Below are 18,454 nucleotides of genomic sequence, written 5' to 3'. Positions count from 1 at the left end.
GCGGCCCCTCGCGCCGGCCGTTATTGCGCGGGGCGCCGCGCCATGGGCAGCGCGGCGGAGCGAGGTAGGGGCGGCCGAGCGCGGGCCGCGGGCGCCTCTCCCGTGTGCGTTCGCTGGCCTGCCCTGCCCGCTGCCGGGGCCGCCCGGTGCGGCCTTGCGGCGGGCGGGTGCGCGCGCGCGGCCCGGGCAGCGGCGCGGACGCGAGGCGGAGCGCGGCCTCTTCTCTCCCCTCCGTCCTGTCGTCCGCCTGCCGCTCGCATCGCTGGCACCGCCCGCTTGATTAAAACGTGCTTCTCCATAAAGCTGTCCTTTTGTTGCGCCAGGGATCGTTAAGCTCTGCTTTAACCTCCACTTGCCCCGGTTTCCCCCGTGACACTTGAAATCGCTAAAGCTGGAGGCAAACAGTGACTGAAGCTTTCCGGGACATAGACTGAAGTGTAGGAGATGCTCCTCTAACCTTTCATGCACCTGACGTTATTAAAACATTAGGGTAAAGCGATTTCTGGCTGTGCAGCCAGACCAAAACTTGCTTTCCGTTAAGTGGAAGAGAAAAAGCTGCCCAGCCCGGGGTGCTGCAGTACCTTCAGCTCCGAGTCTTTGTGCCAGGCCTGTGCCCTTGAACAACATACCAGCCCGTATCGATCCTCGCTGTGTCCGTGTTTCCGTCCAAAGTAAATGGGGCGTGGGGCACGGAGCGTACAGCACATCCAGTGTTTTGGAGGATTGCGATTGACCACGTATGGTGGAGTCAAAAACAGTTAAACAGGTCCATCTTTCACTGTAACTAACCATGTCTTTGTGTCTTTCAGTTCTGACATTAACATGTTTTACTTCTTAATAGATTGGGTTGACGTTGCCAATGGTCTTTTAAGGAGCTGTCACATAAACCAGCACATCAAGCATCTCTCGGAATGTGGTGCTGATGTGTTTGTTCGCCTTTATGAATCAATCTTAGGAGAAAAAGTACCAGGTGGGAATGATAATTTCTAAACCTGTTTGTTTTGGGGGTTTTTGTCTCTGTATATTTTGTCATTAACAAATTCATGTTTGCAAAACTTACTACAGATGTAGGGTTTTTAAAGTATTTGTGTCCTTCCAAAGACAAACACATAAGATTATCATTCTTTAAGAAGATTTAAGTAATGTTGGCCAATTTTTGTTGTTGTTGTTGGTTTTTTTTTTTTTTTGACTGGTATGAATGGCAGCTAAGAGGGGTGTTCACTAGTATAGCTACAGCAAAGCTTTTTCTATTGTAAATTAGGCCTTGAAAGCCATACACAGGCACAAAACCTTTGAAGGGTGTGAATGGGCTCACTTCTCTTAAAGAATCATAGAATGGTTAGGGCTGGAAGGGACCTTCAAAGGTCATCTAGTCATAAAAGAAGTGTTTATACTGAAGCCTGTTCTCATAAAATGCTTAATACTTGCAATCTGCTAAGAGCTAAACGGTGATTTAACTCTGCTTTGACCCAACTCCATTTGACTTCAGTGACAACAATTAAGCAAGGGCCATACAATTATGTATGTGCTGTATGGTAAACCATCACATTTGGGAAATGTCAAGACTCCTTGCAGAAGACTTTAATAGCACTGAGGTAACCAGCACCTATTGGAGGTGGAAATCCTGTTAAATATAAGCCCAGAACTAAAAATAACGTTGCTCCCAATTAACTAGAATACATTGCAGTCCAGCTAGTTGCTAACAGGGGAAGAAGAGATTTTAAAGACAAGCTACAATCCCAATTTGACTATCTGAACTAGATGTGTGTGCTGGGAGTGAAGGAGGAAAAATTCTTTAGTAGTCTTTATTCTTGAATTTAATACTTCAGCTGATCAAATCCTCACATCTCCCAGTGGGTGTTACAAATTTGTACTTAGGGTTTATAAAAGATTTCATATGACCGTACGATATTTGGACTTTTCACCAAGTACACAGGGTATTGGAAAAAATACTAACTTGTAAGTGAAAGTTGAAGTAGCTTAGACAAAACATCTGCAATAAGCTATCCATTTAGGTAGCCTAAACATCTGCAATAAGCTATCCGTTTAGGTAGCCTAAAAATCTGTTATTTATTTTAAATAGATTTCATAGCTGCTCCCAGAAGCCAAGAGGATGATGCACATAATGTACAAGCAGTAATAGATTCCCTGGCATTAGACTATTTGCAGGTCAGCTTGTCGCACATCACTGGTAAGTACTCATTTTAAGGTAGACAAAGGCCAGCTGAGTGTCTGTGTGGTTTAGTTTGAACATCTTATAAGAACCATGTGTTATAAAGCATACTTACGTTAAAGATCTTTGTCCCGTAGTGAATGTCATCAAAACCCTGAACCCTTGCCTTGGACATCAGGTTGTAAACTTCAACAGCAAACAGAGAATAAATAAGATCTGTCTTGTATGATACAGACCTGTAAGAAGTGTTACAGTTAGCAATCAGTCATACTTCACTTGTCTGCTAAAGTGTTACCTGAAGTCTGTTACGGGCTCAGTGTTTTTCTGGGTACAGCTAAACCTTGGAGACTGGGTTTTAAAACATGAGCCTTGAATTTCAAACTTGTTATTGAATTTTAAAAAGTCAACGAGTAAAGACTTGAACCGTGTTGTGTCTGTCCTTTGTACACAGATAGTAGCTTTCAGTGAGTAGTCATACGTATAGTCTCACATGACACAGCCCGCAAAGAATGAAAACCACTTGCCTGAGATGAAGGATCTCCCGATTTGGTGCCTGTACAGTGCGGCTGGTATTTGTAATTTTCCCTGCCAGTACATAGACCTGGTTCATGCTGTAGCTAGTATGTATAAGAAAATATTAAATACCAACTATCCCTGAAAATATCCCTGACTTTTTTTTGCTTTTGTGGAAGCAGCTACAGCATCAACAAACTTTCACTTATTCGAACTGAAAATATGCAACTTTAGGAAACTTTTAAGATACTTTAAGCTTACCTACGTAGTCATAAATGAGTGACCGGCTGTTTTCTGAGCTGACACCTTCACAAGAATTTCCAAACACTCCAGAAAACTGCTTTTGAGAATTTTTCTTCTGTGAAGCACTAATCATTAACATGTGGCAGTACCTTCTCTTAAGGTGAGAACATTGTGAAAGGAGAAAGGGAATCTATCAGAAACCTCCTCGAAATATTTGATGGTTTGTTAGAGTATCTGACAGAAGAAGTCAGTGAATCTTCTCAGAATGGAGGTGAGTAGACAGATGTCCTAGTTTAAAGTATTATGTTCTGCTACTACTATATTATGGACAGCTTTTTCTGTTTAATTTGGCCGGCCACTGAACACCATGTAGCTGCTTGCTCACCCTCCCCCCCCATGGGGAACAGGGAAGATAATTAAAAGGGAAAAGGGAAAGAGACTCATGGATTGTGATAAGAACAATTTAATAATTGAAATGAAATAAAATAAAAGTAAAAATGATTAAAATGATCATAATATGTAATAATATACAAGATAATACATACAAACAAGTGATGCACAGTGTATTTGCTCACCACCTGCTGGCCAGTGCCTGTCCCAGCTAGTGATCCTGAAAGAGAGAAGTCCTGAAACCGCAATCCTGGAAGAGTGAGCAGCCCAAAGAGAGAGATGAGGAGAGTGAGAGAGCACCCCAGAACTTCCTGGCCAACTCTTGTCTATATACTGGGCATGATATGGAATATTCCATTGGCCAATTTGGCCCTCAATCCTAAATCTAAGCTCGAATCATAAGCTAGGAGTTGTGGGTCCTTTGTTCTGGCTGTGCTCCCCTCCAGCCAGTTGTGCTCCTGCACGCTGGCAAAACATGGGAAGCTGAAAAGTCCTTGATGTCTCAGCAAAAACTATAAGCATCAGTATGTTATCAATGTTCTTCTCATAACAAATCCCATGCTAAATCTAAAAAACAGTGCTATTCTAGCTACTGAAAAGAATACTAATTCTGCCCCAGCTGAAACCAGGACAGTCTGCTGTCAAGTTAGCTTGCTGAGGGCTTTGTTAGGTTCTTGTGACCATAGTTCTTGGTGTTCATGGCTGGAATACAGCTCTCATAACAGGTGAAAACTGTTTGTTTGCTGTTCTCCCCACTAGCAGCTGTAGGGAATGATACTCATAGCAAGATGTAAGCTTTGTGAAAGCTTGTTTAGGTGTTTCCAATGTAGCAAAGATTTATTTGGTAGTTTTGCCTTACTTATAACCTTGACAATGCAGAAGAGGAGAAAGACTAACTGACCACAGCAGGGGGGAGGAAATTTCAGTGGCCAAACTGAGTACTTACATTCCTTATTTTCATAAGCAATAATGATAAAATAGATAATGTATTTTCCCCAAAATTTGTCAAAAGGCAAGAACTGGAGAACATAATCTTTCTGCTTCATTCTTGTGGCAGAAACCTACTCTAGACAATTCATCCTCTGTTATTTTGTTGCTTTGCAACTTGTAAGTGAAAAGATTTATGGTTAGGATTCAGAGAGGGAAAGGTTGACTTTAATTGGAACAACGAGCAAATGTTCCTTCTACTTACTAGGAGACAAATAGGGATGACTTAAGCTTTCCTGTGAAGTGGGTCTTGAGAGCAGATCCATAGCAGGGATATTTTGAGGAAAACACTAGACAGGGGAAGAGAAGTTACTCAGCCCTTTAGAGGCTTTATCCTTACTGCAGACTGAGCACTGGTCTGCCAGTCCTAAAGCTGAGAAGAACTGTCATCACTGGCTGTTGCACCCTGTGAGCGCAGGGCAGAGTGCTGGGTGCCTGAGACAAGTGCCTCCTGTCCTGTTCGCTGTGAACGGCAGAGAGGGCAGCAGCAATTTCCAGTGCCTCTGTTTCTGCTTTTCCCTGCTCTCAGACTGCCAGTGCTGCTACTCAATAGGTGTTAGCGGCTCCAATGTTCTGGTTTAAGTACAGGATTTAATTATTTTGAGGAAGAAGGCGTTATTTATCATTGAAACAACAGGGTATATGATAGTTGTATCGCTTTTCAAAACTTACCAGAAGTTGCCTCCTCCCTCAAGGAGGGGCATTACCTGTCATCATTTTAGATATCATCATTATAATGTTTTATTTCACTTCAACTGTTTTGATGATATTGGCAATAATACCTGTTAGTTAATAGGTAGAAGTAGTTTTCTTGGAAGTAATTGCCTTTTGACTATTAACAGATGAGGCCAATGTGCTGTCCAGGAATGAAATTCGGATTGCATCTCAAGAGCAGCTGGAAAGCAATGCTGGTCAACTTACACAGCCTTCAATATTCTCGTCAGTTGAAGGGTAAGAACAATTCTGAACACTTGCATTGACGTAGTGATTGACTCTCTTTTTGTGCATCTGTAGAGAAACTAGTAGGTTTGTAACAGTATGCAAGCAGGACACATACTGATTACATACTTCAAATGGAATGTGAGGTAACTTTCTCCTTTAGTCGGGCAGCAAGAGGGCTAAAATTAGATCTAGAACTTTTTGCTCTTGAAGAATGCTGATGGCATTTTGTTTCCCTTAAGTTTACTTTACATGTGGAATGAAACAAGCTGAAAACATTGTCTCAGTTTTAAATGACTGTACTGTAGTTAAGCTGCATTGGGTTTATCTTCATGACTTCTGGGTGGGTTTGTTGTGGAGAAGCTGTCTCCACACCACGAGAGCCACAGCCAGCTGCCCGCAGCTCGGCTGCCACTCTTCTGCAGCTCCATCGTGTGGACTGAAGGGGCAAAGGTTTATAAGGTAAACATTTTACAACTTTTATGTTCCTCTTAGGTCCCAGTCAGAATTTTTTGTTCCATCTTGTGATGCAGATGGATCAGAATCTACCAGTGAATTAATTAGACTTGGAGATACTGCTCATTCATTTTCCAAGAGAGAGGAAGGTGAGTTTGGGTGGAAAAAAAAAATTTAAGACTACTCTGTAGTAACGTATCTATGCTTTTTTTGTTGTTTCTTTTTTAAAGGTATCTCTTTCAGACAAATACTTTGTTTTAAACTCTTATTTTACAAAAAAAAAATCACACTCAAAAAACTCCCCAACCCATAATAAGCAAACGTACCTGTAGCTGATCTTGCTGAAGTTAAAATGTAGATTTCTTTAAGTATTCCACACATTATTTTTCATAACTCCTGAGCTATGTTATTTGGATAAAGGTTTGTTCTTTGACTTCTAATTCAGTTCTGCCTACAAAGGTGTTTTATTTTGTTCAATAGAATAAGATTTCTGAAGCCTTTCATTTATTTCATTTATTGCAGTGTAAAATGTATTCTTTAAGACTGTAAAAAGACTAGAAAGTTCATTCTTGAAGAAGACTTGTTAGGAATGTGTGCCACTTAAAAACATTATGGTTGGCTCTGGAACAAATAATGTGCAGACTACTTAAATGGAGTCCATTCCTATTTCCTATTTTCCTATAGGAATATTCCTATTTTTATTGGTGAGTAATCTCTCCAAGTAGAGGCATAAAGAAATATTATGAATTACAAATTTTTTATTGAATGAAATTACAAGTAGGAATTTAACAGACCAATTTTCATCATAGTATGGATTGCTAACACCAAGTTATTAACCTACCAAACATGAAAATTGTCCATCTAAGCAGTTTATAGCAAGGTGCTTTATAGTTCTTAATTTAATCTTTTTCAAACACCACTTCTAGCACTCCAGTTGCCTGAGTTGTTACCAGCAGAAAAGGACAAGGGGGTGGAAGAATCTAAAAATTCAGAGGCTACTGCAGCATTACTTAGACAGTTCTCTGAAACTGAGAGGACCGTTGTAAAGGAAAAGGCAGATGGTGAGTGTCCATTCTTCTGATGCCTAATCTACCTGATTTGGCCCAAGGGGTGCAGGGTACTAAGGCAGTGTATAAGAGAACCTTAGTCATGGATGGAAACGCTTTAGCTATATTTTGAAATAAAGAAATCCTTTCAGAAATTTTATAGTTTAGTGTCCCAGAGTGTGCAAACTCCATTATCTGCAGTGTTTCTGCTTAGCTAGGATTCAGCTTCAGCTAGGTTTTTTCCTTTTGTGGATCAATAAACAAAATACTAAAAGTAAAAATTTCTTGTGGCAGATTCTAGCATCCAAAATTATATTCTCAGGGGGGCTTTCGCGCTGTTCTTAGGGACAGTTATGGATAGATTGTGTATTGGGGGAATCATTCTGGCAGGTGGCAGCCAACTTCTCCAACTGCCCCTGGCCTCTGCTGACTGTGGCTCTGCCATTGCTTCGAATTCCTGCGCACGAGGGGGCATTCCCCAACGTGTGTCTAAAATGGCTGTGGGGAAAAGAAGAGCAAATCGAAAGCTATTTACTGGGTATGCACAGAGCTACACCTGCGCAGTACGAGAGCAGTGTTTTCATATACATACAGTAATGAAAAACTGGGTGATCTTGGAAAAGCAGTGAGGCAGGGAGGAGCTGCAAACAGAAGAAAAGTGACATTGTAAGGCGTAAAAATGTTACAGTGCTGTTCTGCGCAGTCCAGAAAAGATGACAGCTAACATTAAGATATTTAGATACTTCCATCCAGCACGTATGGAGAATACACAAAACAAACATTCTGCTTTCACAGATAACACGTCAACTTCTTCATGTTTGTCTCTTAAGGATCAGCGGAGTCTGTTCATCCTACTGAACCTCAAAAACAGAGTTTGAGTGCCAGCGCTACAAAACTTGGGGAGCCTATACAGCAAGCTATTCCTTTGCTACCACCGTTTCAGGCTTCGGAAGCCAGACCTCATTATCCTGGATGGAGAGATTATCAGAGCTCAGATAGCCAGTCAGCAGCTTTGTCTAATAGTCAAGGACTGAAAATTCCTACTGTAAGTAAAAACCTATCCATTTGTTTAGTAAGTAATCAATACTGCTTTCATTTTAAAGCCTTCTAGTATATTTGCAGAGTGGGAGTAGTTGGTCTCTAAAAAACACTTCTGAATGTTTCAGATTTTATCTTCAGTTCAAAGAATTTTAGATTGTGGATTCATTCTTCACAGAGTATTCAGAGAGGAAGTTAATTTGAGGGGTGTGTTTATTTTATACACCTATACATACACATCTCCATAATCAATGTAGCTGCATAGTTTACGATATAGTAAACAATAATTATAGTGTATTTTTATTTATCTGTAAAATCAGCATTAATTTCCATATGCAGACAAATCTAATGTATGACCTTCCTCTCAACACTCTCCTTGTGAACTTACAGAAAACATGTTGCTTTTTATTTCAGCTTGAAAAGTCACTCACGCAAAAATCTGAAGATGTTTCTGGTAGTTTTCCTCTATCAAGCAAAATCCCTGGTGAGAGAGAATTTTGCTTCTATAGGGTAACAGTGTCAAATGTTGCATTTATTTTTAGTGGCACTAGAAGAAACATGATTTTGAAACTACTAGTGCATTTTTTTTTTTTAAATTCAACCATAAGTTCATATTTCTATCTCTCTTTTAGAGAGAAACAAAAATAGGTTACTTTCAAGCTGTTCACTGTGCTGGAAAAAAATAATCTGTGTCTCCAGTTCAACTCCTTTCTTCGCTAATCCAGCTAAGATGTGCCTAGACTATAGAAATCTCTTCTAGCAGATAATTCCCATGGCTGAGCTTATTCTGAGCAGAGAAACATGGACCAAACAAGCCAGTTTCAATGCTAGGAAAAAGCCATTAACTGCTATTGTAGAAAAGGCTTAGAAACTAGTTTTCAGTACTTATTTTCTCTGTTGCCTGGGAAACACTGCTTACCTTTCTAGTTTCCATAGCATTCCCATGACACTGAACATTCAAAACTTGAGAAATTACCAAAATGAATGTCAGAAGTGTGTAACCACAGTTGCTTTGTCATTCTGTTCTCTTGGAATAATTTGGTTCCAAAGGCCATGGGTCACATCTTTTTTTTAATCATTCCCCATGGTAGTAGGCACAGTGCAGTCTGTACCATCAACTAACATTTATCCGTCATCTGTTTCTGCAGTGGGAGACAAGGTGGTATCAAATGATGATGAGGACAATGTGGCAAAGGTAGATGTTGCATCTTTACCTTACTTGTGGAAGTTCAGTCCATATGTTTTGGATTTATGCTTAATTCTGCTGATACCTTGTGGCACTTCTTTCAAACCTGCTTTTGGCTTGCTTTCTTCAATGTACAGTCAGTGATCCAATGTTGTTAGACTATGACTACGTACAGTTTATAAGTCATGTCAGTTCTTTCTGGAGGTGTTTACTCCAACAAGTGTAAGTGCCAGTACCTATAGAGTTCTAATTTATCACAACCAACCAGTTACTAGTTATCTTGGTTTTAATTGAAGATGTATAAAACACAAGAGTGCAGTCACGTCCTTTCTCTCAAGTGTAGCAGTATGCTAAATTAGTAAGAATTTTGGTTTTCTGGGGTTGTTCAGGCTCAAATAAAACTTACATTTTGCTCCCTACCTAAAGATTGCTAACTGCCTGGCTATATTATTTCATTTTCTTTCCTTGCGTTGTCTTTTTGCTTTTCAAAAACTGAACAATGCAAAACCCACAAATCGATCAGCAGATGCCATTCTATGCTTGTAAAAACCTATCTGTACAGGAAGTTCCTTGCTCTGGAAAACACTTTTTTTGCCTTCTGCAACCACAAGAGGTACTCACAGACTTCATTTGTTTCAATAGTTTCAACAGCCTTTACTTCTACATTGTCTGTTTAAAACATTGTCTGTGTTTAAAACTCATTTTCCATTGGTGCATTTGCAAGTATGTGCATGCCAAGCCTGAATTACTCCAGTCTGAGCAGGTATGTTACCAGGCACTACTAAACCAGTGTAACTAAATGGCGTAAGGACATAAGTGTTGGGTTTTTTTTTTCGTTTGCTGTGAATTGCAGCTTAGTCTGTACTCAGTGAGGTTCAGCTTACTCAGATTACTTGGCATTAGTCCCAGGCTTATGAGGTAGTACGTAGGGATACTCGTATAACAACCTAGACTTTGTTCTTCTGATTCAGTGGGTTAGCTGTAGATGATTCTTGAACTGGTCTTCCATATTTTTGCTATTCTTTTAACATCTAATTCTCTAAAGCACACTATCTGGACATATAACTACTTTTTTTTTTTAATATAAAAATAAGAAATCATAGAGTTTGAGACGATTCTCCTATAAAAGCTGTTGTAGGATCTCTCTACTCACATGAGCTATGGTATTTCTGAGCTTTATGGTGAAGATCTCAAAGTCTTAATTTACTCATTTTCCTCGGTTCCTCAGGTATATGGGACTTCTACATCTGCTTCCTCTTTACATCAAAAACTGTCACTACATGCTGAACAAGGAACACAAATTCCAAGACCTGAATCTAGATATCTGTCTAGAAAGAAAAGGCAAGTTCAGTTTTTTGGTACTGAGCCAAGCTAGCACTTTCATATAGATAGCTGCCCAGGGCCCACCCACCTTCCTTTAAAATAAGATTTCTTCCTCCTTGGCTGCATGACAGTGAAAGATATCCTGTTTCTCCTGACATATAAGCATTTTCTTAAACACAGTTACAGGCATTTGGCTTCTACTTAATTCTATAAAAACATGCTCAGGCAAAAAGTGAACTGGAATTGCACGAGGTAATGCTTACTGTCGAGTTTTTAGAATAGAAATGAAATGTGTCTGTTTCCTGTTTTAGCAGATACGAAAGTTCTACCACAGATTCACTTGAAGAGTCTCTTTCCCACAGAAAAACAAAAGAAAAGTTATCTGAGCAAGAGCTTCATAAAGTGTCAGAACAACTTTCTCGCAGGTTAAATGACCTAGATTTAGTAAGTGAAACCTATTCCTTGTATCTGAGCAAGCTAGTAATGGTAAACAGAGAGAGCAAGAAGATAAATTTAATATTGATGAAAAGGAAATCTGCAACACCTGACTTTAGACAGGTGTACATTTTGCATGACCTATTGAACCTGACCAGCCCAAAAATCTCTCTGATAGATGTTGAAGAGAGCTTTGGGTGGGCACACCAGAGAGGAGGAGCTCACAGATGAAGACAGCCTGTCTCAGCACAGTGACAGCGTCATGGATTATCGTGGAAGGACAGCTGAGCAAGGTAACAATTCTTAGGCCAGTTAAGTATTAGGATAGAAAGGAATATTAAAAAAAAATCCTTTTTAATGTAAAGCTAATAGTAACTAACTATGAGTAGTTGAACGTAAGTTTTGTATTGTTAGATCTCTTGGCACCTTCGCTATTATATAAGCCTCAACATTTGTGATTTGGGGGAGGGATAATTCTAAAGGCAAAGGCTTTAGCTTTTTATGACTTAATTTGTGCTAACCTTTTTGCCTCATAGACTGTATGGGTTTTGGGGAGCTTTTTTCCTTATGTTTGGCTGGAGTTTTTTTTTGTTTGTTTGTTTCAAGTTAGATACTCATTGAATTGCCTTTCCTTACAGACACATCAAATCTGAAGTACCCAAGCAGGCCACGATCCCTTTCTCCATCCTCACCCTCATCTCAGCATCACCTCTTTTCTGAGGTGGAAGATAAACTTTGCAGTAATGGAACAGGCCAAATAACGAAAATACGCAGCCAGTTGCAAAAAGAAAGGGACGAAAGAACAAAAAAAGCAAAGGTAATTTCTAGGTTAGACCTATAGGTTGTTCTTACCAAAAGTTATACTAAAAGCATTAAAACTGAGTTCTCTTACCTACTGGGGGCATCTGGCCTGCTTTAGTTTTGTACTGTTTCTATCTGTAGACTGCTGAGGAAAAGACTTAAAAGCCAAATTTTGCAGAAGAGTTTAAAGTGGAAGAAGCTACTTTGACCCATACACTGAACAAGTTAATGAGGTGGTTGTATGGACTGATTATTTTCTCTGCAAAGTCATCTTATTTTTATTTTCTAGATGGTTGCTAAAGCTTATGAAGATGAACTCAGAATTTTTGAAGCTAGGGAGAGGCTTAGACTTTCTAAGCTTAGAGAAGTCACCAAGGAAAAGGTATGTGATGCACTACAGTTAATTCTTCGTTGTGTTTTCTTTGGTGGTTGTTTTAAAACTTGTCTAGATGATACGTTCAGACACTGGACACGTGTCTTTTGAGTACAAAACCTCCTTGACTTCCAGTGTCACAGTTCCAGCACTGTATACTACTAAAGTAGTAAACAGAAGGACAGCTTTTTTTGAGACAGAACCAAGAGACAAATAGTTTTAGATGTTTCAGCACTTCTGTGTATTAAGAATAATACCTATTCTTACGGGTAACAACCACCATGCTTTTCACATCAAGTGGTAACTTCAAGACACTCAGATTTAAAGAATTATAACTAAGTGAGTAGATAGCTTCTACAGACTGGCCTAAACTTCTCCACAGATGGGCACTTCTTCATACACACACATCCCCAACAGCGAGGTTAATAAGGCTGGAGCCCCTGGAGGCTGAAGGCAATCTGCTTAATATTGTCATAGTCTCTTTTAACTACTCTGAAAGCTGGGTTTGTGCAAAGATGGTTCTCTGATGTTACCAATATGGCAAAGGGGTTTTGTTACTGTCTGGCATACTACTGGAACACCTGAGCTTAGCAGCTCCGTCACATGAATGTCACGACAACGCAGGCGGCACTGGCCATTTTCACCACTTTGGCAGCAGCAGTCAATAGGCTGCTACAGAAGTGTCAAGTGCTGCAAAAGAGCTGAGCTTATGCAATAGTGAGATTTAACCTTTATTTGAACCCTGACCTGCACTTGGTAAATTCTGGCCTTCTGGACAATCCCATGCAATATGTCCAAATTCTCATTCTGAAGTTTCAAAGACAGACATTTAAGTTCTGATATCCAAACTATGCGATCTATCAGTCCTTTCCTTCTCATACCTGTTCTCCATCTGTTTTACATCTGCTCCTAAGGAACAAGAATACAAAGAAAACATCTTTAAAGAACCTCCAAAAATGCCTCAGCCAGTGAAAGTTTATTCTAGAAAAACCACACCTCGGAATCCCAAATACAGCCAGTGGATTCCAAAACGAGGGACTGTGAAGCCAAAGAAAGCAGCTCCAAGTAAGAACTGCAAAACTATACTTGGTGGAAAACTGGCATCTTTTGAAAGCATGTGTTGAACTCCCAAGAATAAAGGCACGAGTCCAACATATACCAGTCAGCTGTAGCATTTTCCCCTTTTAATGACCTCTACACGTCTGGATTTTTGTTAGGGAAGATAATGCTTTAAGTAAATGTAAACCACCAATGCACAATCAAAACTGACCCCTTTGCTACCTCCTTAAAAGCCCTGGGATTATTTTCAAGGCTTGTTTCCATTACTGCTACTCCTATGCTTGCTCCACTAGAGTCTGAGCTCAGTCTTTTTATTTTAATTCCCTCTCTCCCACCCCAAGCATGTATCAGATTTAAAATTGGGCCTTTAGCAGGCTGGTGCTGAGCCATGTACAGATAACAGAGCAGAATCTGTCACTCGCTATCATCTTCCTTTCGAGACCCTGCCGCAGTGGTGGTAACATTGCCACTGGTTTTGTTGAGCACGTCAAGCTCCAAGAACAGCCACCATGCAAATCACAGGCTCTTTTTGTAAATGGTATTGGGCATGCTCATGTATGACATCATGGTATAATCTTACATAGCTGAATGTTGCTCACGTGCACTGCTTTTTTTTTCCAGTGTTTAAAGGATATATACTTGGTTAATACCCATTTTTTTTCATCTCCCCATCATCTTTTCCTCCCAGAAGATCAAAGATGTAATGGGAATGAGCTGGTTGCAAACCAGTTTATTTTCCACCTGTTTATTTGACCTGGATCAGTCACTACTACTGCTGTATTGGCATTATTTTAAGTTGCTGCAGTCAGTGAGAGACAGGTAAAGAAATCACTGATTAGTGACTATCAGAACTATTTGAAGGAAGAAGGGGATACCTATCCACCTGGATGTGGTGATGGGAGGAAAATAATGCCTGAGCTATAAAAGCAATTCTTCAGCAGAAAAAAAAACCCAAACTAACAAAAACCTGGTATTATTTTCTCTGCTGGTGCACTGACAGGGTGATGTTATGTCCTGCTGGGTTTAGGCTTACATCATAACAACAGTATGGTGGTTGTATGTGGTGTTCAATCTAAAATATTTCATAACTTAAGCTGACACAGTCCGGAAGAATTTACCACTAAATGTATTCTCCAGGAATTTATTGCTTATATCTCTCTTTACCTTGTAGTGAAAGTAAGAGATGATGACCTCCTACTTCAGCTACTGGAAGAGTTTCCCCACCTGCATATTTCCCACCACACTATGAATAAAATGTGGCAACAGCAGCTTGCACATACTGAGCAACTTAAGGCAGCTTCTGCCAGAACTAGACCAAAACTCCAAAATGAAGTAAGCATTCTTATTCTTACCTTCCAAGTATCAGCAGGGATGGTACCTCTGACAGAACAGTTAGCAGTCTTCAGTCATGTTTCATAATAAAATCATCCTGACTCTTTGTAAGCAGTGTAGACAGGGTACGCGCACATTCTGAGCACCATTTGAAAGAATGTATATCTCAGCTTGGTTAGTTAAATAGGAATGTGCACATCTAGACATGGGGGTTCAACTTCTGATCAGCCACTAGAATATAAGGTTCATTTTTTATACTAGTTTATCTAGTACTGCCTAGGATTGGTACTGCATTTTAAAAACATTTTGTAGTTTCAAGTGCTAGTTCTGAACAGTCGTCTAGTTTAAAAGTTAGTTATGAGATACAAAAGTTGATCAACTTATGCATGGTAACTCTCGACATAAAAACCAAAACATAGCAGAGGGGCAATGTTTAAAACTCATACACACAACTGCCTGTCCTGCAGAATGATCAAAGTAATGCGGTTTGGTGTTTTGTTTTTTTTTTAAACCTGCAGGTTCAACAAGCTCTGAAGAAGCATGAGCTGCTTGTTGCAATTATTAAAAAAGATCAAGACCATAACAAGAGACTGGTATGTTCTTTGAAGGGTATTTGTTACCTAATACAAAAATTTCATCTTGAGCTAGCTAGAATGCATATTCCCTGGTCCATGAAAGTGGCTTTTTATCTTACAACAATTCTGTGCCTCTTAAGTAGCAGTGGTCTCAAATGCCATGTAATCTGTTTGCTGTGTAGCTGCTGAGGTCATGGGAATGGAATATTATTATTACACTGCACTCTTGCTTGAAAAGCGCAAACAAATTCTAAGAATGTACAAGAAGGAGAAACTTCAGGCTTCTGGTGTTGCTGATAAAAACACCAGCTACTAGGGCAACACCGATCCTCAATTATACAGTGCTCTTGATGGCACCACTTTGCTAAGTCAGTGGTGACGAAAGCTTTAAAGCATAAATGCAGTCTAAGACTGGGGTAGGGAGAAGGTCCTTAATAAAGGACCCTCTTTATTTAGCAATAATTAACAAAGCTTTGCCTGCAGCAATATCTGTTGGAAGCTTGGAGGTCTTACAGCTACTGTTCTCCATTTAGCAAGAACTTAAGCAACACATTTACCGACAGAAATGGGCTCAGAGTAAGGTGAGAGAGAAACGCCAGCAAACTGCTCGAGCCAGGAAATATTATGAAGATTACCGGGTTCAGCTGCGTGCCAAGATGATGCGGGCTAGGACACGGGAAGAAAGGGTAAGAACAAGATGTCTTGCTCTGAAAGCGTGGGATTCTTTTTCTGTTGAGACCCCAGTCCTGAGGACCTGTAGTCCAGTAGTTCAACTATCGGCACAAGCGGACCGAGAGCAAGTTAAGTGAACAGAGCACAGGAGCCAGGATTAAATTAAATGGTTGGTCAGTCAAGGCCACAGATGAAAGGTTCCTTCTTTGGAAACACTGACACAGTTCAGGGCGAACCACTGTAAAACAAAAAAGGATGCTTTATGGGGTTAAGAGAAGGAGAGAAAGGGTGAGGTATCAGTATGGAAAAACAGGGCTGGTAACATGAGAAATCAGGGAAATGAGTTTTTTCATAAAGAGTAGTATTGAGAAGCTGTTCCTATAGTTACTATCCAAAGAGAACAATCTAAATCTTCAGTTAAGGAAACTGATCAAAAAGACAGCTTTGTTATTCAGTTATGTTTGTTAAACAGAGTGGATTCTTTGACAGATACTACCTCTAATTAGGGCTGGACATCAGAGCTAAGAAAAGTAATTAGTTATTACACTTTAAGAATTGTCTACCTACTCTTGTGTCTTTTATTTTAAAAGACTAGCAGTTCAGTGCATAATGCACTGTTAGTGATTTGAGAACTGTGCCTCAGGCTGCACTGTAGCTGCTAAGTGTTCTTCTGTACAAATGGAAAGCTGAGTCCAGGCAGGATTTGCTGTTGTTGGGATATGGATGAAGGTCCTAAGTCAGTCACCAGAATTCCGCATGAGCTGTAAATCCCAGTGCATGTTCAAGGGCTCTGGCTTGCATTGTCGGGTTGTCTGAAGTGACTTTTAAAAATATACATTTTTTTAGCCCCTTTCTTAGTCATATGACTAAACTGACATGAAAAATTTATCCGAATTTCAGCTAAATGAGTAATACAAATACAACTCAGCTCTACCTGTTCCACCATTACTCGATACATCACTACTTTGTCATGGGCAATGACCTGTCTTCATGTGATCACCATTCCATCAGCAGATAGAGCAGCTGAAAATGTAAATGTATACTTAAAAGTTTCTGAGAATGTTTAACGTTTGCTTTTTTTTAATTGCTGGCAGATATTTAAAAACTTATTTGAAGAAGGCTTAGAAATTCAGAAGCAAAGACTGAAGGACCTGAGAGCATATGCTCAGGACAAGCGTGCTGAGCGAAAGAGAGAGCATCAGAATGAGTTGGAGTCTATGGAGAACTACTACAAAGATCAGGTAAAGCTTACTCTGCATCAGAGATTTGATATTTTTTACACCAGAAGTCTTTCCTTTTTTCAATTGGTTCAACTCAAACATGTGTTATGCTTAGTTCTCCATGCTAGCAGAAGCTTTATCTCAAGAACACCAAGAATTCCAGACCAGAGAGAAAGCACAAGCACAAGTAAGTATTCTTAATTTTGCATAAATGTCTTTTCATTTTATGTGCTGTGGCTAAAGTCTCTGTTTTCTTCAGATGCTACAGAAAACAAAAAGAGAATTGAGATCAAGGATGGAAAAGGAAATACAGCAACTGCAAGCAGCAATAATGCAAAGTGATGATGACACCTTTTTTCAAGAACTAGAAGCAGACAGACTGAAATCTAGACTTCAGATGGCTTCTTTTCAGTATAGCAAAAGCTGTTTCTTGTAAGAAACTGCAGTTCTCTCTGGTTAAGAGATGAGAATCTTGGAGAGCTGCTGTAACAGGAAGATGGTGTGTGGCTGTTTTTCTTTACATTACCTGGTCTGTCATTTTGACATGGCAGAGGTGGAGCTGCTGGTATCTGGGATCTCTACAGCACTTTTATGATCACCAATAAAGTTTTTAAATTACTTTGTACCTTCTTAGCAAGACTGAGATAATACTGAGCTCCACACAAAGGAAGTGGGATAAAGTCAGTGTGTTTTAGTGAAGTTATTTTAGTGGAACAGCTGAATGCTAAGCCCTCTCTACACCTGTGCTGGTTGTGTTGTGGGAGTTGAAAAGCCACACTAACACCTTTGGCTAGAAACTTCTAGATTGGAGGAAATTTCACAAAGAATAAGAAGATCTTTAAAAGAACATCAGTGGTTCAAGTGTCTTGTGAAAGGACAAGTTAGAGAATTCCTGCAATAAATCTGACAAAAATCAGGGCTACTTACTCTACACAATACTATGACTGCAATTTTGGTGTTGCTGCCTTGTTAACAGCAAAGCATATAAATATGCTACAAATGTATTGGAAAAAGTAGTTTGAAATGGAAAACAATGAAAATTCTTCTAAAGCAGTAAAATACAAGCTTCTGCATGAACTGAGACCTAGGAAGTATCTGTGGACAGCATTCCTAATTATTTTCAACAGAGCTATACTAATAGGTGTGTGCTCTGTTGGTATTTCAACTGTTGGATTTCACACAGGGCTTTCAAAAGTCCACTTCTAAACAAGCAAAGTTTTGTTTCAACTGATGTATTTCAGAAGGGCCTCCTAGTAATGCTGTACACAAATGGACAAGCAATGACAACTAAAGGAGTTTACCATGTTTGCTCTTAGAAGCAGATAATTTGGACAAAAGTTTTGCAAGGGTACTTGTCTTTGGTACTCTGCTTACTTTTTTTAGGGAAAAGCAGATTAGTTTAGTTCTGCCAGTGCGAAGCTAGAGTGATTAAAAATTCCAAAATTCAGCGTTTACCTTACTTCAGGTTGTAAGGTCTGCTTCTAGACAGAGTAGGAGCTGACAACAGACACTACACCTATCTTTGCAGAATTATTATGTGCTATAAAAAGTACATTGTTTAGTAGAAAATTCTAGTTTCGGCAGCCATGTGTTGTGTGCTGCAAACACAGAAGGACGAAAACTTAACCTGAGAACAAGTTACATAAAACCAAGCTGATAATTAGTGAAGCTCATTACTGATATATTCTGCTCT

At 39.7% G+C, this 18,454-nt stretch overlaps 1 protein-coding gene across 4 annotated transcripts; it reads left to right on the top strand.

Annotated features, from left to right (window-relative positions):
- Positions 1–34: 34 nt before the first annotated feature.
- Positions 35–17,672, top strand: CEP95 (centrosomal protein 95). 4 transcript variants are annotated; one of them, XM_086624061.1, is made up of 22 exons: positions 35–64; positions 842–970; positions 2,084–2,191; positions 3,090–3,200; positions 5,149–5,257; positions 5,741–5,850; positions 7,578–7,792; positions 8,200–8,269; positions 8,877–8,986; positions 9,943–9,945; positions 10,200–10,312; positions 10,606–10,738; positions 10,908–11,022; positions 11,368–11,546; positions 11,820–11,912; positions 12,818–12,968; positions 14,134–14,294; positions 14,813–14,887; positions 15,403–15,555; positions 16,636–16,782; positions 16,877–16,948; positions 17,021–17,672. In XM_086624061.1, exons 1-22 carry the CDS (start codon positions 43–45, stop codon positions 17,195–17,197), a joined length of 2,556 nt encoding a protein of 851 aa, XP_086480187.1. In that variant the 5' UTR covers positions 35–42; the 3' UTR covers positions 17,198–17,672. The 4 variants fall into 4 exon arrangements, with proteins under 4 accessions (XP_086480187.1, XP_086480185.1, XP_086480184.1 ...); XM_086624059.1 differs by lacking the exon at positions 9,943–9,945 and adding an exon at positions 6,628–6,762 and having other exon boundaries at positions 8,934–8,980; positions 10,609–10,738; XM_086624058.1 differs by lacking the exon at positions 9,943–9,945 and adding an exon at positions 6,628–6,762 and having other exon boundaries at positions 8,934–8,980.
- The last annotated feature ends 782 nt before the right edge of the window (positions 17,673–18,454 follow it).

This window comes from Tauraco erythrolophus, chromosome 20, assembly GCF_009769465.1.
Source record: "Tauraco erythrolophus isolate bTauEry1 chromosome 20, bTauEry1.pri, whole genome shotgun sequence".
Classification (NCBI taxonomy): domain Eukaryota; kingdom Metazoa; phylum Chordata; class Aves; order Musophagiformes; family Musophagidae; genus Tauraco; species Tauraco erythrolophus.
Note: the sequence above shows the minus strand (reverse complement) of the source record. Positions and strands in the feature narration are given on the sequence as shown.

Coding starts and splice junctions, on each gene's coding strand:
- CEP95 (XM_086624060.1), top strand. CDS start 43: ATGGGCAGCGCGGCGGAGCGAG. Junction 7,793..8,199: donor AAGGACTGAAAATTCCTACT/GTAAGTAAAAAC, acceptor TTTTTATTTCAG/CTTGAAAAGTCACTCACGCA. Junction 11,547..11,819: donor AAAGAACAAAAAAAGCAAAG/GTAATTTCTAGG, acceptor TTTATTTTCTAG/ATGGTTGCTAAAGCTTATGA.